Below are 23,510 nucleotides of genomic sequence, written 5' to 3'. Positions count from 1 at the left end.
CGCTCCCTAAAAATAAAATCAAAAGATTTTAAACACCCTGTACACAGAGTGATTACTTTTTCAATGCTCAACATTAAGATATCCTAAACGGTAAGAGTTACAGGGTTAGTGGAATTAAGAAAAAGTTGCGCATTTTGATACTCATTATGGAACAATTTCGATTTTGGATTTACCTGTCATGGTTTCTGAAATATCTATAAAAAGCTGAAAAAATGCTATTTAAAAAAAAATTTACCGGGAAAACTACTCATCCGGTTTTGATGAAACTTGGCTCATTGACATTTCTTGTTATGCTACTTTACATGACATTGACAGAACTTTTCTGCGCCTTCTTGATTCTGCACACTGATAATAAACTTTTTTGTTTTCTTATGGACGTCATATTGAAATTTGACACCATGCTTCGAAAATTACATTTTTTTATTTTTTTTTTCTGAAAACAACTCAATACGCAAAATTCTTAACTGCTTTATTTAATTTATTACAGAACAAATGAAAAATTACAAGAAATGCTCAAAATAGCGGCCTCTTTGCAATCATAACACAATTGATGTTTTGGCTTAAGTAGAATAGTAAGAAAATGAAATGTTTATTATTAGTATGTAAAATGTAGAAGACGCAGAAAAGGTATGTCAATGTCATGTGAAGTAGCATAACAAGAAATGTCAATGAGCCAAGTTTCATCAAAATCGGATTAGTTTTCCCGGCAGAATTTTTTTTTTAAATAATTTTTTCAGTTTTTTTTTCAGATATTTCAGGAACCATGACAGATACATCCAAAATCGAAATGGTTCCATAATAAGCATCAAAATGAGCAGCTTTTTTCTAATTTAACCGACCCTGTAACTTTTGCCGTTCCGCATATCTCAACGGTAAGAATTATAAAAGTGACCACCCTATATAATATACGTTTTTTCTACCTATACGAACGACTACTAAAAGTCAAAAAACCATTTTTTAAGTACCTAAATCCCAAATCTATCCATTCACATTTCTATTATCCGCATATATCTAATGCGAGCCATCAACAAAATCCCAATCGATTTATCGACAATAATTACAACATCCACCCTAATTTCGATACATTCGCTGGCAACGAGTCTAGTCTTTTCGACACAATAGCGAAAGGGTAGATCCTGAAAGGGTGGAAAATGGGCTAGTGGAAAGGGTCGCTTATTGAGAGCGATCTATATTTGGAGATCAACGCTTTGTATTGGTTTTGTTAACTATCGTGCGTTTTGACTTTCGCGTGGCCCGGTATAATGAAGGGGTTTTTGGGGGTGCGAAGCACGCGAATTGATTTCGGATAGATCAGGTACCAAAAATAGAAAATGATGTGTTAAGCTTTGGGGTGGTGATGGGTAAAATTACTAAATTTATTGAAAGGTTTAGAAATTTCTCCGGTCTTGTTTGTTTGTAAAATCGCTGGCTTTATCGACTGTTTTCCCGCCGTCTGGAGCCCCAAAAAATATCGGGGTGGGATAGGGCGTCGCAGGCCCTTTTGATATTGATTGTTCATATTCTTTATAAATATAACAACCAAGACTGCCGCATCTGAAGCAAATTCCGCGTCGCTCGCTCGCCTGTTTACTTCGTATTATTTGGTATCGATTCGCTTTTGGCCCTGTCATTCGCCTCCGCAAATCATTTTTTCTCTTTTTCCAAACTTGTAATGTAAGTTGACTTCAATTTTCCCTCTTCGCTTCCCGCCCCGGGCCCCAGGAAAAAATTAATAACCGATTCAAGCGGGCATGTGCTTAAAAGTGAGAAATACGAGCCGCCTTAATCTCGTTTAATGAAACGACACTTACAAGACGACTTTGCCTAGACGTGCAGCACCCCCAATAAAAAATATCCTAGTTAATTAAAATTCTAGTTTTAATGACCCCTCATGTGGTCATGAGCGGACGTATCAGTGCCTATCCCTTGGGAGCCAGCTGTCATTTTTTATTGTCATTATGCTCGCCTTATAGACACAAAAACTGACCATTAGGGCTAATCTCGTTAGGAGATGAAAGAGTAAAAAATCTTAGACTGAATTATGCATTAAATGCTCTTTGATATGCGATTCTTTAAAAGGGCCCGGTGAAAAATCTTCATTCATCCAATGCAGTCTATGCCCCCAAAACACTCGTAAAAATAGTAAACATCCACCGGGACCATCGATCCACCCTGCAGGGGTTAATTTTTCAAGTTGGAATTTATGAGGATTTGAGCATCTGGGCCGTTGCCAGTCCAGACTGTGAGAAAACGCCGAGGGCCTACATCGTAGGTGGTGTAGGGCAGCAGGTGGAAAAGAGACCGATTTACGAACAAAAGCGGCGAGGGAGAGAGAAAGAAATTAGGGCTGTGCGGCGTGTCCTTGAGACCTATATTATTATCGCCGTCTCGCACTCGAGATATTGACGAGAGGGTGTAAATATTAATGAATAAAAAACAGATTCCGATCTTTGGGTTTGGAACTGCGTTTTTCAATTTCATTCTTGATTTTTGTTCGGTTACAATGAAGCTTTGTTTAGATTACGGGGTAGTAGGAGCTTCAATAAAACGTCGAGCTTTGTATTGAGGAATATAGCCAGAATACTGCCAATTTCCCCTTACAGTTTTTTTTAGAATCACCCCCAAACCCCCATTGAAGAATTGTTTTGGTCTGCTAACAGGCCGAATGTTTTCATGGAAAACTGAGCGAAATGAATTCAAATTGAGCCCGATAGATAGAGGAGAAAGTAATAAAAGTTAAGAAAAATTTGAATCAATAAAAACGGATTTTTTTTCTCGGAATTTATGTTACGCAATTCAGAATTTCAACTTCATGTTTTTCAATTCCATAGAAAAATCGATCATTTTCAATCATTCGAATTTACTTATGTACATATATCGGAATTCGAATCATTAATATCAGAAGGTACAAATTTATAAATGAACTCTCATACTTTCCCGTAGATAATAATCTAATGGGGGACAGATCTGGTGAACGTGTCGGCCAACGTATGTGTCCATTGTTTGAAATAACTCTACCGGGAAATATTTCAAACATCAGTGATATGAATTTTAAACGGGCGAGATTTATGGTTTTTCAAGGCTCCTCGTCTCCCAAAGAGTGTTCAACAGAGCGAGTGCAAACAAGCCTAATAAGCTCATCGCTTAATTTCATACTTCTATCGTCCTTCAGAGAAGATTTAGACTGCCACTCTAGGTCTAATTAAAACAATCTGGCAACATTCAACCAGGCTTGTGAAAAACAGCTGTCTCTTGCGAAACTGTAAACAAAAGCACATCGCGGTGTTGTCATTTAAATGAAATTTGTATAATTATACAGAGAAAGTCATGATGTTTCATCCCTATGTTCATGAAAATTCTTCGTTTTGAAATTTCTGTCTGTTTCACTTAGCTACCTGGACTTCAGGTATTTACCTTTCTTTGTCTGATCTAAACGCAGCAAAATCTGCTCGTCTAAAGAAGCCAATAAATATACGCAATTTTGATTGTATGTCAGTCTCGGTCAGTTCTGTTACGGTACATTTTATGATTGTCAGAAAAGAGAGATTGCACAAAAAATGGGTTAAATAGGTATTAAGAAAAAGACCGGCTAACTTGCATTGGGTTCGAGCGATTTTGGTACCGTTAGAGCGGTTTGACTTTCGATATATTTATAGCTGCCGGACAAAAAGAGGCATGTTATAAAACACGCTACGAGATTAGATATTTGGTTCAGTTTATGAGGCCTTTTTAATTGCTTTTGGTGCTAAGAATCATCAGCGAAGACGCTTAAGGTGATCGACGAGACTAAAAATTTCTCGAGCGTAGAGAATGCGGGGGGATTCAAATGATCACTGCACCCCGAACTTCGAGGCGTTGAACCGCACAGGAAACGCGGAACCTCTTACCAAGTCCAAATTAATGACAAAACACATCCATGAAAGAAATTTATAAATTTAGTGATTTGTTTATCGGCAGGACTAAATGAAACTTTATCGTTTTCGTGACCTCTGGTCATTCCATTCCAGGGTTTAGCACGCGAGAAATTACAACATCAAAACCGCGAAAGCGTTTTTAACACGACACAGCCTATTTTAAATTGTGACGGTTCAACGGCATGTTAAGAAGTGTGAGAAAAATCGAAAAATGCTCAACCGCAAGTAAGATTTGCATAGGTTTTGATAGAGTGATCCATCAGTGACACAATATCATATGCAAACCACCTTTCCCACTGATCTTACGGCACACTTCAATGCGTATCGACAAAGAGAGGAAAAGATGCTAACTAGATCATCAAAATTGCGATCCATTAGCCGGATAAAATACGACCCTTCTAAAATATGCGGCATTTAAGATCGTTTACCAATTCAAAATATTTATCGGTTTTCAATATTAACGACACCGTAATATTGACAAATCTATTCTTCGCACCCCTTTCGGGCGCTTGGGGTGACAAAATGTCTCTGCATCATAAAAAGAGGAAATTTATGCTCGTGCGATTGAGGTCGCAAAGCAGATCAATCTGAAGAAAGGTCGATCAATGGGTAAAATGGACCACTTATTGGTACTTTGAAAAATGGAGCCATTGTACGAGATTACAGGTGTTACTTTTCCGATTACAACTAAAGGGGTGCTTTGGAAGGGAGAGATTATCGGCTGATCTATATTATTGTGGCTAGACATATTTTCAAACATTATTAGGATGTCATCGTGGGTTTCTAATAGTAACTTGATACGATTTTTGTTTTGGGTGTTTGGAAGAGATTAGCATCTGTGATCTTTCGGAATTGTTGGCTGACGGGACTGATACGTCGATTTATATGGTTTTGTTGAGGGTAAATTGAAGGATTTCAAGAGATTCTGAGGATTAAAAGTAAGCCCGTTAAATCGCCTCGTGGGAAGCCGACTTTAGATTCGCTCTAATTTATCTTTTTCGGTAGTTCTGCTCGCTTTGTTCGATGAATTGCCTAAGTTTTTATTCCCGGGGTAATGTTAAGCAAATCAATTTTAACAGTTGCCTCGTGGGACGCCGACTTCAGATTCGTTTCAGCTTACCTTTTTCGTTAATTCTGATTACTTATTTGATGAGGCGTGTTGCTTTTATAGAAAAGGTAATTTTAAACAACTCTATTCCGCCAGTGGCTACGTGGCAACCCGACTTTAAATTCGTTTAAAAATTCGGTGATTGTAATAGTTTTATTCCGCGAATTCTATTGTTTTTATTCAAAAGATAACTTTGACAACCTTGTTCCACTCGCCTATATTCCCACCAAAGCAAAGTCGGCAACTAGCTCGATTTGATCCCCATCAACTTACTCTCTATTTGCGTCACCATTGTCCAGGGATTTATACACTCGGACAAAATAGTTTTATTATTTTACGACGAGTTTACAAAAAAACTGTCCCTGAGTACCGTTTCATTTACCCACGAAAAGACCTAACAGCACTTCCGTGCGTCTCCGACTGTAAGCAATATTGGGCAATTTCCAAAATAGGGAAAGGGTTGAAGGGACCTTTCTTTTTATAGCCCTTGTTTAACTGATGGTTTATTGTTACGGTCGGGCGGGAGTTTACAAGGGTCGTACGACTTTAAGGTTCCTAGAGCCGGTTTATTGCGCAATTTTAAGGTACTTTTAGGAGGTAAAAGAGAGCCCAAATGGCTGTAAAAAAGACCAAAATGTGTTTAGTTTCTTGGGAATGAAATAGCAGTATGTGTTTATACATACTTATTCGAGGGGTAAGAAAATATTCCTCTAAATGATTGTTTTTTTCGCAATACGGTGGTGCTGCACGTGCTACGTCATTTATGAGAAATCAAATTGGAAAATTGCAAAAGATTGTCATATAAGAATGATTATCAGCGTAGAAATCATCTATGAAGATCATTAATTTTAATTACGACCTGACCGCAATTAAACGCGTATAATTGTTAAAAAAACATAGTTATGTATGGAGGAAAAAGTAGAAATGAGTGTCGGAAATTCGAGTTTTTTAAGAAAATAACTGCTAGTTTATAATGATTGATGCCAATCGCAAATAAGGCTGTTTAAGGCCTGTTGATGAATAAGAGATCTTAACGAAATTTCCGCGTAAATAATAATTGTTGGACCATAAAATATTTATTAAAAGTCCCATTCAAACGTCAATCAAATGTTGCGCAAAAAAAGTCACATAATAATAAGCGTGGAATATTATATTTTGCGGTTTAGATACTACTTGCAACAGTGGTGCAACAAATCGGCCGCAAAAAAAGCCCACTGCCGATGAAGAAAACGAACCTCGACGGAACCCAACAAGGCCAAGAACAATAAATCGGAAAAAACCTACTTCAATGAACCTGCGGTTTTTCAAGACACTTTCGACGACGCCGCGTGTTGAACTTGTTTTGCTTCTTAAACTGAATTGCGTAAAAACGCAGACGAGATTGTATTTGGTGATGGAAAAAATAATGGAGGTCCATCCACCAGTACCACCAGAACCATTCACCAATCGCGAGGCAACCGGTACTCTTTCGGCTCAATGAGCTCAGCTGGGGCTGGTTTGATTAATGCTCAGAAAAATTTATTCAATAAGAGTAACTGACGGAGAAGAGCGTATTTTTGTCTTCGGAATTTCAGGGCTTTGCTAGCCTCATCGTGTGAGCCTCTAGTTTCTACAACCACAAGGAATTCAATGTAATAGTCTACCTTTACTCCTCGTTTTGTTATTTTTAGATTCAGGATAATTTGGTCATTCTTCCTAGGCAAAAGAAAACGTGAATTTTGCCGCAGCATTTTTACGGTATTACAAGGAAAGATCTATATCGAATTTTCTAAATTCTACGTTGACTACTCTGCCTGACTTCCCTTCCATGGAATCCTTTGATTCAAGTCGCTCATCTTTCGGATCAAAGAAATACGGTAATTTTGCATGTTACAGAAAACTCTTCTTTCTACTACCATGCTTAATTGGCACTTTCCCGCACGTGTTTGCGTGTGAAATTTACTATTTTTCTGCGCTCGTGCTGTATTTCTTGCAATGTAAGTTTTTTAATCCACTTTAGAATTTTTGTTGTTATTTGAAAAAATATGTTTGAACAAAAGTGAAAAAAAAAATCTGATTATTCGCGGTAGTAGAAAAAAATATTGTTTCTAATTCATGCGGAAAGTGTCTTTCTCGCACTCGACTACTTCGCGAGCAAAGTAATTTCATGCGAGTAAGTTTCACTTTCCGTACTTGTTAAGAAAATGACTATTTTGATTCCACTCGGTTTCACGGTATTTGTAGAAACACGGAAAATTCAATGTATTATTCCGAAATTCCTGTCTCTTTCTTTCGATCTCTCGCCCGTCCTTCAACCCAGGAAATATATCAATTTTACATTTTTCATAAGATCTGTCATACGTTTTTCTTGGGATCAGTCATTTTTCAGGAATCATGGAAAATTTAATGTGATATTTTCTCTCTTGCTATTTGCAATTCTCAATTTCACGCTACTCTCGCTCTCGGTCTTGCGTAGAAATAATAGAAAGGAGTTTAGGGATAGTTGTAGAAAGTAGCAAATTCAAAAAATTGCATAATATACACGGTGATATGAAAAAATTAAGTTTTAGCGTAGTGAAAACAGCCCCAAACTCTTTAAATCGTGAAGACTTAAATTACTTCGAAAGCGATAAAGTAGCTGTAGCAAAACGTATTAAGGAATTTATTGTTCCCTGCGGCTGGCAGGTTCATAACATTCAATAACATACAAGATGATGTCATGGAACAAATCTAGTTTCCAGGACTTCTAAAAGAAACCAGCAGTTCCTTGACTTAATTTTGTTATAAACCTGACGTGAACGGAGTTTCCTTTAACTGAATTTTCCTCTAAACCGGAAAGGACCTGAACCATAAGAACCGAACTTAACTTGACTGAATTTTTAGATAAGAAGTGAAAATTTTTTTTCTTTTTCAAAATAAGCCCAAATCTGGCGATTTTACAAAAATCATCCACAACGAAATTTGATTCGTTTTTCGAGACCAATTTGCTGAAGCCGATCCTTTTGGCTCTTCGGTTTGATTTCTATGGCATCATTCAAACTTCTCTTTTTTAATACGGACCTGAATTTTTTGCAGACCACCTAAGTAGTTAAATTTTTTTAAACCTATTTCAAGGTCAAAGTATCCAAGTACTTCACTGGGTTATATGTAGAACGTTATTTCCTAAAAAAATTGTAAGTTTACGTATTTACCTACATAAACCCCCAGAAGCGCAGGATTTAACACTATGTAATTGAATATCGCGAATAAAAGCGCACACTATCAAAGCTCTGATTAAAAAAAAATTAGTTACACGAACTAATGATTCGACCTAAAACGACCTGCGAAAACCTCTTCGCAACAGTCTTAATCGAATACCAGTTTCTAGGGTTGGTCCCACGAGAGAGACAAATTAGTTCAGGTTTTATGCCTGTATGACCTCAATTTTCTCTTAGCTCTATTCAACCTTCCTGTTCGATGAAAGCTTCACCCACACGTGAGTGATTCGTAATCCGTACTAACCGCACGCAAGCGATTCCTTATAGTTTTTCACACATAAAATTTCCATTAAGCACCTCATTAATTTTCCATATTCAAAAAATCCAATTTTTCTCTGAGTGATACAATGGCTGTCTTGGTGGCATAAAAATCACGAGGAATTTTTACGCGTCAAATTATCTCGTCTGGCACAAAACTAATTTTGACAAATCATTCAGCGTCGAAAAAACGACCCTAATAAGGGCCTACGAAACCTCCCTAATCGATTTTTTATTTAAATGCGAGAAATGGCAAACGATTAGAGGAATTCTGGAATAATTATTTCGGGAGCTTTATACTCAGCATCTGACGGATGACGAAGGCTCACGTATCACATTCGGTCTTTTTTTTCTCACGAAGATATGCAAATGGACGAATACCTGTATCTCGGTCCTTTTTCAGCCCAAATGGTCTAGTGGACCCTTCACGGAAACTCCGGCATGGTACGGATTCCCCTTATTTAAATATGGGTCGTCCAAAGATGTATTGGGGCTTGGGTTTACTGGATAGAGTGCGGGACTTGTGCCGGTCCACTGGCTATTTGGTCAGATTGTGAATAGGGGGCATCTGAATCAAAATAATAAAAAAAAGGTCTTAGCGGGTACTGAATGGGTGTTTTTATGCGAATTTAAACGTGGACCACCTTGCGTAAAATGCGGCCCGGTCACATTCTGAGGCCGGTGACCAGGGGTCAAAAGAGGGCTTTTTTGGGAGGTAATCAGTTCCCATTGAAATGGACTTTTTTCCGTTATGTCACAACCTCTCTATGGGGAGCCCGGTGGGTTAGTTTTTAACGTATTTTTTGTAACGATTTTTTTTTGGCTCGTGCCATGTGCGTTTTTCTGACCGTACGAATAAAACGTGTTTGTCTTAGGACACTTGAGATGGATGGGAGATTGTTTCTTCTAATAATGAACCCCTAACGGTTGTTAAATAAACACACATACGGCGAGTCGTCATTATGATGCTCTTAATGAAACGGATGTGGAAAATGACCACTAATGCCCTGGTCATTTTGAAGAATTCCTTTGCATGTCAGAATATTATTAGTCTGTCTTAAATTTAAAGGTAAACTATACATTTTAAGACGAAATGAAAGCACCACGAGAGTGGAGAAGGTCGTTATACAGAAATCTATAATTATAGAACGAGCGTACGAAATCTTTGGAACAATTAGTTTGGTTTCTCGTTGAAAAATAGTGCACGCGAGTGTGAAAGAACGAACTGTGAATGATGATGAAAGAGACAACAGCATGTTATTTGGCGAGCTTATAATGGCCATCATTCCCGATGGAGAGGTCTTCCTGTAGGGGTGATGCTCACGATATGCGAGTACAATAATATACTTTGTCTACAGCTAAACATCCGCAGTTTCTGTTAATTAACTAAAAATCCCCTTTAAATAATTCCCTTATGATAAGCTATTGTTGTTCACCTTTTGCTTTTGATTAAATTTTCCTGATTTTCCAAGGGTTTTTTCATTTCCTGGCTTACTTATGGGGTTTCTGTGATTTATTATACATGTAATTAATATTGAATGCAATTAACAACAAACTCTTCCCAAAATCTTCGCATCAACTTGTCAAAACTTCAAATTCTAGGCCTACTGAAACTTAACATTTACGGCCTACTAAATACTCTGACGACCGTTATGCATATAAGTATTTTATTAGACCTATTTTGTAGAGACATTTACAGCATCTTTGGGTATTTAGCATTTATAACTGATGAAGAGTATCCTGAGAAACCAATGCTATTCAGCGTGAATAATGAACTATAATTCACGCTCGTTACTCTTTGCTAAGATGATAGCTGCTTGTCTAAAGATTAATAGGCTTTATTATGTGTTTACTAGAGCCGCAGACAAATGGCTATTTGACCAACATTAGACGAAAGTGCTAATTTTACTCCCGCCAATTATTTTGGGGTTCGACGCTCCGCGGAACGCATCAACATTCCAGGGGGTAAAACACGTTTTTTTTATTTTCAAACAGAAATAACTATCGTGTATTTATGATGCGGAAGGAGGAATATATTAAATAACAGTTCTTTCCTCCTTAGCAATAAAAAATGTTTTCAGCGTTGCGTTTCCTTACTTCAAATGAGAACGGTTCTATTTTTTATAAAGATCGTCGACAGTCGGTTAACGTTTAATTAATGTTTGTGCATATATAAGTATGTATTAAATTTACTGGAACTAACCTGCGAAACTCTATTTTGCAAGAATTATAAATTCATCTGCTTTATTGCACTAGAACTGTAATGAATCAGTTTATGACCGCAAAACAGTATCATAAAGCGCTGTTTATTATCAACATAAAATTTTTGAAGTGATGAAGTACGCCAGCAACAGAACTAGGTTCGCCATAATTCTGCGGAACGGATTTTTTAAATTAATCAATGGCATAAAGTTTATTGAGGGGGGGGGGGGGGGGGTATATTTTTTACAATACATGCGCCCATTTATTTACAGGACTTTTTTTATTGGACCTTTAAAATTTCGAAACGCGAATGCCATATTCGTAAAAAACAAAATTCTTTAATAAAAAAAGGGTACGTAAAAAAGCTAAAAAAGTATCCCCATCTATGAATTATGGTTTTTGGGAGCGAACAGATGTACGACAATTAATAAATCTCTCTAATAAATCTAATAACTCGTATGAACACTTTAATGCAAAACTATAGATTTATGCAAGGAAACAACTAACACCTAATATTAACAAATGTAAGAAAATCATATTAATAAATCGATAATGTTCGAAAAACCTCAAAGTTTTATTATTTTACATTTTTGTGGACCTTTTTTAAGTCGCGTTATAACGAATGTTCTATGGATCGGAATAAACTTTTAAAAGTGGTTACCTGCCGAAAACCATAAATGACCTTTGGGACCATAAAAGGCTCTTATAATGCCGAAATTGTTGGCACAATAGTGGTTTCTCTAATTCTTTTGCCCATATCCAAATAACGGTAACAGATGCCACAGCAATGCAAGAAACGAAAAAGTTTCGAAAATTACCGAATATTTAAAATTTTGCTATATAGACAGTACGTGCATGATATACGAAAGTCTCCGATAGTAAAAAGGATCCTGATTCCCGAAAGAATGCCACTCTGCAGGTTTTAACAGGAACAAACCGTAATCGTGTAGTGTGTTGCCAAAATTGAAGCTACTGTGAATAAAAACTTTCAAAAATATAAATTTGAACGCCCTGTATAAATCTCAGCAACTGTTTACCTTTGGGCATCTAATATTGGGTATACTAACCTGAATAAAGTACGACTGATTTCCTTAATACATGTTTCAACTGTCCTCCCATTTGGACGCGAAAAACCGTATTGACGTGCCAATCTGCGGTCCCCATAAATGAAATTTGAATTTTTTTTTGCGATAAATCGCTCTCTTGTTGGCCCGTTGTTTAGCCACAATAAATTAAATAAATAATGAAACAAATTGAAATGATAAAAAAAAAATATTCGTTTTTTTGAAAGCTGTTGAGGTAACGATTCAAATGTCATATATAGAATGTTCCGTTTGGTTCAATTTTGTCAGAACATAAAGCCTGCTATCGAGAGAAAAATTTCAAGCACGCCACTGAATTGAAACTGAAGTAAAACTTCCTAAAAAATTGCTATTTCTACTTTTGCTCTATCTCTTATAATGACCCAGATGCTGTGCCATGTCTAAACGGGAGATTTTTTAAAAATGCCCTGTATATCAAGAACGAATCAAGGTAGCCGCCAAACAATGACGCCATAAATTTTCCCTCGAAGGTCGAATCCGATAATGTACTCTTAGGTTTCATCTATTACCGCTTTGCCGATACTCCCATAAATCCATCGAAAAAAGCGCCACCAAAACTCCGAGTGGCCCGGACTTTCGTAACGCCCTCTACATTATTAGAAATTTGTTTTACGAAACTAAATAAAACACGACTCATTTCCTCGAGGCATATTTCAGCTGTCCCTCTGTGCGGACGCAAGGAAAAAACGTATCCACGTGCCAATCTGCGGTCCCCATGAATGAAATTTGGCATTTTTTGCGACAAATCGCCCTCTCGTCGGCCCGGGGACGCAAAAAAACGTCTCGTCGCCGTTCAAGGAGGCATCAACAACGACACGGCACACGCACTTCGAAACGCGTATGCCGAGACGCCGCGCCGCCCGAACCCCCTCCCCAACCCTCCGGTGCGTCGGCAGACGATCTTCACTTGTTCGAACATTACGTCGTTACGTAATTTCAGACCGACCGGCCTACCCCCACCATCGGGTTCGACGCACAAATTACCCCCACCGATACCCCTCGGTGTGCCGGCGCTCACTGGATGCTGCCGTCGACTCAATTCAGAAAGCGGCGGCTTTTTGTAATGTTTTAGTATGTTTAGTGTAGTTTTTGCCCTCGATAGACGCGTTCGTTTTTTAGCTGCGTTCACTTGCCGCTACTCTGAGCGTAGTATTTTGTTTTGGTTTCGGGAACGCTGCACGTTTCTGTTCAATTTCGTAGTTTCGCTATATAGAAGACAACTTTGTACCTTAAACCCCCACGGAGAGTGATATTTGATTGTGATTTTTTGGGAAACTTTCGACTGACAACGGGTCCTTTTTTGATTAAAACCATTTTTACATATGACTATTTTTACAAACCTAGAGAACTGTTATTGAAATTTTATACGCGATTAATGCAAGTGTGACTTTACCACTCAACCCTGGAGTCGAGACTGGATTATCGGACGGGAGGATTGGACTTCCACCAGCCTCCTTCCGCAATGCTCTTGGAAAACAACACGAATTACCTTCAAAGGTCCATAGACACCCTTCGTAGCTTGGGGGACCGCCTCGCCGGAGACCGCAATGTGGACCTCCGCCTTAACCTCCACCACCAAGACTATCATAGAACAGGCGACAGACTCGATAGGAACTACAACCACCAACATCAACCCCTAAACAACGGCCTGGAGCTCAACCTCAGCCTGAACTCAGCTGATCGCCTCTTGCAAGAGCGAATGCAACAGGAACGGAACTTGGAAAGGATACTGAATGAGAGATCCATGCACCATGACCAACGCATGAACCTGGATCACAGCCTGAATCTGGAGAGGCTCAATCTGGAGCGGTCCTTGACCCAGAGTCTGGATCGCAACCTTAACCTTACCCACCATCAAAACAACAACGAAAGACCCCTGGGGGACCGAGGGAACCTGAACGGTCTGGACAGAAATTTGAACAGTTTGGGATACGGGCCAGACAGGAATCCCGACCTTAGCGACCTCAAATACAGGGAATATAAGGCTCATTTGGAAAACCTGCGAGAAAGTTCAAGGTCGTTGGAGGGGGGCGGTGGTGGTGGCGGCGGCGGCGGCGGCGGAATTCGGGGAGACGATGGGACCGATCGGGGGGCCACTCCGACCACCCCACCCACGCCGCTGAGTGTCGGGGAAAACTTTCATGAGGAAAAGGTAAGTGCGTAGCTAATTTGTTTGTTTTATCGATGCGTGTTTGTGTTATTTATAGGGAATGTTTGATTAATGGGTTTTGAGGTGGGTGTTAAATTCTGATGCATGAGTTTCCGAGGGAGGAGAAGCGAGGTCAGGGCTGGCGCAAAAATTCAGATTTCCGTTTTTTATGTAGAAATTTTCACCGAACCCCGCACAGACTTAGCACAGTCGATTTGACCCTCTTCACATAATTATGAAAATTTTCTCATCGTGAATCCAAATAAGCAGAGAAATAGCTCCTTAAGACGCGCAAAGCGACAGTTTACCTCTTGGACCAAAGAATCAGTCATAACATTTTCAACTTTCCGACTGATTCAACACGAACTTGCTGACCACCAAAAAATTTTGTCGAATTTATGGACTCTCCGCAAATATTTTCTCCTCGATTTTTCCCATTAACACGTTAAGTGTCACGTAACTCATGTCACAAATTCATTCAGGCCATGTGAATAATCGGAACTTCTAATCCAGCCTTTTATATTTTTATTTGCAGCTCACAATTCATAGACGTTATTTAAAGATACAGTATGTGTAAGGGTAGCAAAACGACGAGCAAAACAAAGCGAACAGAGATTTGTACAAATGTCCTTAATTTGTTTTTATTGTGGAAGTGAAAATCGTTATTTACCTAACAAGTGTGGAAAGTGGTGATTTATCGCACACTGTAGTTTTCAATTAATTTATACAGGGTGATTCAAAAGCAATATATGGTAACTCATGTACAGAGTCGTTGAGAAAGAGAGAAACAAAAACTATTATGAGCTAATAATACCCCTTTCGGCACTGAGCTGCAAGGGTTCCTAAATAAAGTCAGTTCAATTGGGATTTTATGGTCTTTGAGATAATGTGTGCATAAATTTTCAAAATATGTGCAAATAACTGAAAACTGTGATTTTAGAAAATTATAAATCATAACCAAACCGTTGCAGTAAATTTTACTAAAGTTTGACATTTGCCATCGAAAACTGCGAGTCGAATGACATTCCAAGGATTTTTCCAGGCCTCCTAGATTTCGCGCACCTATTGACACAGAACTCCTTTGTTTAGTAGACCCTGTATAATTTTTTTATAAATATTGTTTTTACATGGAAATGAATTTAAAAATTACTAAAAGCATAAAGAGAGGAACTAAAATCAAAGAAACATCATCTGATTATATCCATCAAATTCACTAAAAGTTAAAAAGAGAAATCGAAAACTAACGAGAAATTCTTAGATATAAACCGAGCTATAAACAATTAAAAGCAAGTCAATCAAACTTCAGAAAACCCTCTCGCATCTGATAATTTCAATCAATAATTGAATAGAACCTACATTAAAGTGCATATGTAAGTGTGTCTTGCGTTAGCTTTTTCCCTTTGCCACTTTTTTTATTTCCGTCCATCTGCCATTCCTTATTATATCCTATGTTTTTTTCTATGGTAGTTGTTGTTTTGAAAGGTCAATGCAACTTACAGCGAATTCTCCACATTGTCTTAGAAAAAGAAGGGAGGGGGGAGAAAGCCCTGGTTTAAACCTGAAATATGGCCTAGTACATTTATATACAGGGTTATGATAATTGTGACTGAACTTAAAACACTAACATTATTCTGATAAATGCTTGTGAAAGGGGATGAAAATGTTGCATTTTGTAACATTTTCATATAAAAATATAATTAAATTACTCCCATAAATAAGGACGAAAACTATTTTGTACATGCGATACATATCCACATGAGATGTTTACACACATAGTATATGCAATAATTATTTCTAAACGAGTAAAGGAAATTAGCGCGCACAGGACTAATGTCGCCATCTGCTACCGAACTGTTCAAGTTTGCTTTTTAATCCCTTGTCGTTGCGTTATCTTGCCAGAAAATGTAAAAGTACAGTTCGAGTTGCAACTTAAAACTTCTCTGGGATTCGATGAAGTTGTGTGCGTATCCAGTGATGAGCTCCAATTATGAGTTTGCGTATTTAAAATATTTCATGTAAATATTGACAAATTAGGGTTTCCAAATGGGATTTTTACTCAACATAAAATGTCCTACATTCATTGTTTATTCGCAGTTCGAAATAAAAAATTCGATGAATTCTGGAAATATTTTTCGGATAGGGTTGCTACAGAAAATCAGTCAATTTGAAAATAAGAGGGTGACTCTGGATTATTTGGGTCATTTGCTGCTTTCTGGAAAGAGTCGACACAGAATTGAAAACGTAAATTCGTTTTTATGTATTTATTTATTTATCCGAATTGGAGTACGTGTTGAAGTGATATGCCCTCCAGCAAAAATGGTGATTTTTAACGATAATTTTAATGTCGTTATCGGTGATTCTTCATCGCTTCATTCTCCATTATTCATTATTCTTTGTTATTGTCGACGTTATTGCGCAGGTTTGTGGAAGAAACATCGCTAGTTTCAATTAACTACCTACCATTTTATGGTATTTTTAATTATTGATGCTGTTTTATTGAACTTTTTTGGCCAAAGAAAAATACCACTTATTTTCAACGATCTTTGGATATTATTTTATTACCATTTTTTGAAAATTTTTTGGCAAAAAAGTTAGTTATTTGTCAACATATTTTATCACATAATACTCTATAGTTGAAAGAAACTCCTAGTTATTTTTATGATTTTTGCATGTTTTCTTAAAACATTTTTCGTCTTTAATGCTCCATAATAAAGAAAATCACCTATGATTTTCCGTGATTTCTACATATTATTTTCATTGCTTTCAAAGCAGAATTTCTTTATGATTTGCCTGAGTTTTTACGCGTTTACTGCGTTTTTGTCTTAAAAAAAACGCATTTTATTTTTGTTTTTTGTGCGTTATGAGTTTCTTAATTTCATCAGTTATTTTTCAAATCTTTCATCTTTATGAAGGTCAGCTTTCCTTTTGTTTCATGAAAGGTCAATATGCAGTGTTTAAAAATCTTCCCCATTCTCTCTTTTTCTTCTTTTTTTGCATGATTTTATTTTGTCACGTCCGGCGTAGTGTCTTGGAGATTATCAGATTATCAGAGCCAGAATGTGGTTTTCCTTATTATCTCAAATAATGTCTACGGGAGCTTGATCTTCTGCCAGATTTGCCAAAGTAAAGTGAGTTCCAATTCTTCCAGCACAAGCCTCTTCAGCTTCATCAATACCGGCTTCGCCTTATTTAGAATTTACGCCGCAAAATGCAACTCAATTAACTTTTTTCTGTTCATTGCTAGTACCGAGACATAATATACAAATCGAACGTCACCGATAGGTATATAACACAATATTATAATCCAGCAACACGAATACAGCAGTGATTTATAGATAGAACTTTAGATTGCCCACATAATAATTCTTTTGCCAAAAGCAAGAACGAGTTTTTGGACTAGACGGCAACGTTCAAGGTGAAGGCTGATGAATATTGTTAATAATTGAATTCTGAGAAATAATACTTAAAAATCTATGGCGACGTTACCTATTTGGATATTGATCCAATAATCCAAACTTTATTTATAGGTGAATTTAGGGATAGCCGGCTAGAAAACAAGTTTTAGCAATCCTAATAAAAACCTTTAATTACGAACCCTTATTAGCCGATCTAGATCCCATTTACAGGTAAACTGTTACCTTATTATTATTACCCTCATCCGTTAATAATTTCCTTCCCATGATGCCTGTCTTAATAAGATTTTGCTATACATATGAACCAAGGATGATAGGCAATTTCATTGGCAATTTGAATGTTTTTACTGGAATTAAATGTCATGACGAAATTGCGATTATTGAAAAATGTAATGGTAATTGGCTTTCTCATTAAAGGTGGAAACTAATTATCCATAGCAGACTACTCAAGATTTGAAATTTTGTTCTGTGTTTCTCTCCATTGTTTAATTTATGTATGATTTCCATCTATAGCCTATGATTGGGATATATAAATTACCTTAAAAAGTATTCTATTGTTGTCATAGTAAAAAACAATTTTGGCGATTAAATGAAATTCAAATCACAAGAGTAATTAAAATTTGGCCTAATCATTATGTTCCAAATTATTACCTAATAGAGGATTGTTTTCATTTTTTAAGTCAATTCGTATCAGTAAATGGAACCAATGATCTTAAAGTAGTGACCATTGTGCCGGTTTTACGTCTATGATGAGTTATGAATGTAAACATCTACATTATGATTTCTTTAATCTCAAATATTTCTGGATGAAATGGTGAATGCAAGGTTAGTTGTTCTGGTTGCTTTTCAGTTTACGACAGTACGATATGGCGTCTGTTCCAAAAACGATGGTTCAAGTTAGAACCGCGGGGTTATAAAGGGAATTTAGGCAAATAGTAAATTAGAAATATCTCGTAACTTTTGAACTATTTGCAGAAAATTGCTCACAGTGGTGTTTTTGAGCACTATAAATCTAGTAGAATCTTTATTCTAGGCTGGTTGATAGGGGTAGCATTTCCTATATCTTTCTCGGATATAAGAAGAGTCAACCTAAATTCTCTTCGCTTTTATGGCTAGTCGCAGACGAATCTTTAGTTTTAGGCCTTCAACAACCTTTTCCAAACTACTTCGATCAATCCCGAAGTAGAATGAAGAAATGCAGCTCTTGATTGATGGTCTGCATAGTCAAATGCTTTAGTAAAGTCCACATAATTTCCTTAATATAAAATCGATTATTTTTTAAAAATAAACCAAAAGTAAAAAAATCATGTACGGTGTTCGCGCTTGCAAATCGACCAACGCATTCCATGAGCTATGGCCAATTTGATTTACGTAACACACGAGAAAAATCTTAATAAATCTTAGCAAACATTCGCCGTTAAAAAGCGGCATGTTTTATTTGGTTTCAAGGAAATTAAAATCTAATTTTCAATCCAGTTTTTGTCTCCACAGATCATTATTCCTTCGACTTTGTTGCACAACGGCCCGTCGCGCACGTATGATTTTGACACACTTTGGTAACGCGACCGCAGATACAAAAAAATAGAGAAATAAAGAGGACCAACCGAAAGCAGTCGAGAGACATTGAAACAATTGAAAAGTCTTTGATGGTCTCTCTTTTTTTTTGGCGATCAAATCGCATTATCGTAGTTCCGCTTCGGCTTTCGATTTCGAGTTGATAGTAGGGACTTTGGATTTATACATTATTACGACCCAAAATGAATTACATTAACAAAGCTATTTGAATAATTTAGCACTCTCGTTCCAATAGCATCAAAATCCATACTTTAAGGACGGAGTCCTAATTACCAGCATTACCTTGCGCAAATTTCCTCCTGAAAAAAAAAGGTTTCTAAAGCGTTGCAGCAACACCATCTCAAGATTAATTTTTCTATTATTATAAGTAAGTAGATATAGTCATTTCGAAGGTGATTTTACAGTCGAGTTCCGATTAAAATTTGCGTTGCGCTATTATTGTCGATAAATCGAAAATTGATATTATGAAAAACGGTGTGTGTAATTGCTACTACTAACACCTTTATTTATACTCAGCCATTAGAAAACATGATGTGACACAACGCTGACCACGATTTATTGTTACTTTGATTAAGTCTACTCGACGACGTCATTATTTCATTGATCGGAGCTAATCTGAAAGGCTAAACGATGGTTAGATAGGCGAGAGGAAGGAAATTGCTAGTTAGGATTTCCATTCATCAGCTTGAAATGGTTTTTTGCCACATTCAAGTACCAGCCCTAGTTGAGCGTAAACGTTCGTGCAGAAGAACTGACCGCATCGAAATTTCTTCAATTTTAGAGAGACCAAAATAGCTTCGAAATTCGCTGAGAATTTGAGGCTCGAGGCGAAATCATTTGAATTAATTAATTTTTTATATAAAAAAGCAAATCCTGATGTAACTGACGACTGAAACAGATGGGGTTCTTGAGTATCTTATGTCAAAATCAACCACCAAATGGAAATTTTCTTAAAACTTCCATTTGGAGTGCAGCTAACAAAGAAATTCAGGAAATTTGTCCAAACTTCAAAAGTTATCCTTTTGGATACTCAGGAAAAAACTTTTAAAATTCCCCTGAATCTCCCATCATTATCTAATTTTTCTTTGCATGATCGTTTTTCACATGGAACCTACCAAAACTCCCTTTTCAGAAATCCTAATTTGGGTTGGCTCGCTTTCCAGCTCAAAGCTCTGATCGCAGTGAACATGTAAAATTTATCTTCCCTCCTGAAGACACCTCTGGTTATTAGTGGTTCACCCGAATTGAGATTGCAAACAGCACCCACCATCTGTGCAAACAGCACCCACCTCAAAATTGAGTGTCAGAGGCGTAATAGTATCTTGACGCCAAGCGATATTTAGTTTAAAAATCCCCCAGGAAACGGTCCTGTCTTTTAATATTTAAACCAAGTAAAATTTTCTCAAGTTTAGAGCGTCTTTTTGAGTCTCACACTGCTAAGGAATTTGAGTTAAATTCGTTATTTTCCCTGATATTTCCTACAGGAAGTTGGGCCGCGTCACAGAGAGATGAACAACCAACGCGAAATTGAGCAAATATCTTATAATCTCTTTAAAATTGAGTTTCATGGAGATTTTGGACTGTTTACCTATTTCTTTGCTCAAAATTTACATCACCAGAGGTATACAAAACTCGACAAGCATCACATACGATTATAATAAGTCGGATCATCAACCCACGTGGTGGTGTCTTTGGATTTTCATATTTCAGCTCAGCACTAGTTTCATGAGAGGTACAACAAGAAATCATGAATTTTTTTATGTATTGTAATATAACGAGTGCATTGGAATTTTCGATAAATTTAGGGCATGAATGCAATTTGGAATGAGAAAATTTCCAATTTTCAGTCCCTATTCGAGTCGCCTCTGGATTTTGGTATTTAAGCCAAATTGAGTTTCCGAGATATTCTTAACTATGTACTTATCTCTTGGCTCAAAATTGATAAGAAGTCAGGAATAGGAAGTCAGTCTGACAAAAGATTATAGTGAGTTTCAGACTGCTATCCCTTTTGGTAACGCCCCTGGACTTTGATCTGTACTATGTTGTGAGATAACTAAACAAGTCAAAATCTAACACCTCAGTGAAGGACATATTTTCTTAATGCTAGTTAGCGTACCTTTCTTTTTAATTAGTTCTCAGCCAGTCCTTTTAGGACCGCCTCTGGTTTTCAAGCTGACTTTCTTTCCTTATTATAAGTGGAGATCTCCAGTGGTACACCGTGACATACCGATTTAAAAAAAAATTTATTTCGCATTTTCAAATTCGATTTTTCTCGGAACCTGGAGGTTCTCCTACCGTTTAGCGACGTACTGGGGGCCCTCTTTCCGTATTCCCATCTTGTGCCCCCTCATCAATAAGCCGTAGCCTATAAAGAAAATTACGCATTACGTAACCCACACAGTGGGCCCGCGATAAACAACCGAAATCATGCAGACTAGTTTGATGGACAATTCAGATTTTTTAATGTGTTTGGGCCCCGGGGCCACGTTTATATCTTCTTCGAAGATGTGTTTAGCTAGATCACTCGGGCCGATACGAGAAACTCTCATAGATGAGAACAGAACTTCTGGCGATCAAAAGAAGTAAATAATTAAGCAGACACATATGAATTAAATCCAATCTGAAATGAGTGTGAAAGCTTTTGCCACTACTAACCGTTAACAGACCAAGGTCATTATCAATCTACGTATATTCCATATGTAATCCGGTATGTGTTTATGTAACTGGGCAAGACTGGCATCACAGCAATTACAAGCCAGGCCACCAAATCTTTTGAATTGTATTAGGTAGATGGTGGGTGGTGGCTAATTAGCAATCGAATAAACAAAGGGTCTGAGTAAGTGTTTCAAATAGTTAATAATTGCCTGTTGTTTATAGCTTCGAACTTGATTAAATGCCGATGGGGGCGATCAGAGGCTCGGAGAGATACAGGTGAATATGCAAGATGCTGAGTAATTTTTTTAAATACCAAATTTCAAAATTCAAAAAAAAAATCAATTTCAATTTTATTTAGCGTTTAGAAGTGGAATTCACAAGATAGAAATGTGCAAGCAAATCTATTTTGCGGTTATTCCATTTAATATAATTGATTATTACAGTTAGATAGAGAATATAAATGAGTGTAAACAGCCAGAAAATGAAGCAGAGAATTGAATAAATTAGGCAAAAATTTGATTTGATTCTGAATTGTGAGTCAATGACAACAGATACGCGCTTGCGGAAAGTGATTTTACAGTCACTCTGTCCAAAAATGGATACATTTCTTCCTCATTTATTCCACGTTTTGGCATAAACTGACATGTTAAATCTAAATTTTATTTTTACCTTATTTTTTTCACCTGTATCGATATACGAGGATAGTCCCAGAAGTACTCGGCCTAACATTTAAAGAACATTTTTTGAAAAGATTACGTTATTTCTCAACATACTCTCCTTTGAGATTGACACACTTTTCCCAGCGATGTTCTATGGGTCCTATATTCTGTTTATAGTAAGAAACTTCGAATGTTTCAAAATAGGCATTAACCGCGGACTCTGCTTCTTCATTATTGGCAATTTTCTTTCCTCCAAGCGTTTTTTTTTTTGCTTTGAGTTTGAAAATAGAAAATAATCTGAGAGGGCTAAATCTGGCGAATAGGGTGGATGAGGAAAAAGTTCGAAACGAAGTTGATTGATTTTGACTATCGCGATGGCCGGTCTTGATGAAACAAGACTTTCTTTTTTGCCAAATGCGATAGCTTTTTACTAATTTCTTCGCTCAAACGCTGCAATAAATTTGAATAATATCCTCCGTTTATTGTTTTTCCTTTAGGGAGATTGTCAATAAAAATTATGTCACGTACATTCCAAAAAACAGACGCCATCACTTTTCCAGCAAATCGAACGGTTTTCTTCTTCTTTGGAGCTGATTCTCCCCTTTGAGTCCATTGTTTTGATTATTCTTTTGTCTCAGGTGTAAAATGATGGACCCGTGTTTCGCCCATGGTTATGAATCAAAAACTCGTCTTTATTGCTGTTAATCTTTGCCAAACAATCCTTTTTTACTCAATTGTGAGTAATCGCGGCACCCATCTTGCTCATGACTTTCTCATATTCAATTGTTCGGTCAAAATGCGATGTACAGTACTTTTTGAAATGCTTATCATGTCTGCTAACTCGTGCAATTTTAGCCAACGGTTTTCCAGTACAGTTTTGTAGATTTTCACCACAATTTCTAGACTAGTCATCTCACTGGGTCGACCAATGCGGAGTTCGTCTTGGCAGATCGTACGATCGCGTTTAAACTCAGTGACCCAATATTTTACAGTTATTAATAAAAGACTAAATTCCCTCAGAATAGAGTCTAACTTCGCATTGATGTTGGATGGGCTAAGACCTTTCAAATGAAAGCATTGAATCACGTATCGACGACCAATTGTTTTCATGTTCTCCAAATCTCTAAAAGTATTCACCAAAAACGACTCCAAAACGAACACAAATCAACGTAGCACCCTCAAACTTTAGACATAAGCTTTTTAAGGTTAGTTCAGATTTGTAATGTGGGCAAATTTTT

At 37.1% G+C, this 23,510-nt stretch overlaps 1 protein-coding gene across 8 annotated transcripts in view; it reads left to right on the top strand.

The window, feature by feature from the left end:
- LOC136416355 (zinc finger protein rotund-like) overlaps window positions 1-23,510 on the top strand; it is a 122,656-nt gene that overhangs the window by 82,278 nt on the left and 16,868 nt on the right. The window contains exon 1 of one of the 8 annotated variants that reach the window (XM_066401476.1): window positions 12,831-13,973. The exons of the other annotated variants lie outside the window; for them this stretch is intronic. Within the exon in view, the coding sequence (XP_066257573.1) occupies window positions 13,284-13,973 (690 nt within the window). The 5' untranslated portion in view covers window positions 12,831-13,283. Of the gene's footprint in view, window positions 1-12,830; window positions 13,974-23,510 lie in introns of those variants that run through there. 8 annotated transcript variants of the gene reach the window in all.

This window comes from Euwallacea similis, chromosome 23, assembly GCF_039881205.1.
Source record: "Euwallacea similis isolate ESF13 chromosome 23, ESF131.1, whole genome shotgun sequence".
Lineage (NCBI taxonomy): Eukaryota > Metazoa > Arthropoda > Insecta > Coleoptera > Curculionidae > Euwallacea > Euwallacea similis.
Note: the sequence above shows the minus strand (reverse complement) of the source record. Positions and strands in the feature narration are given on the sequence as shown.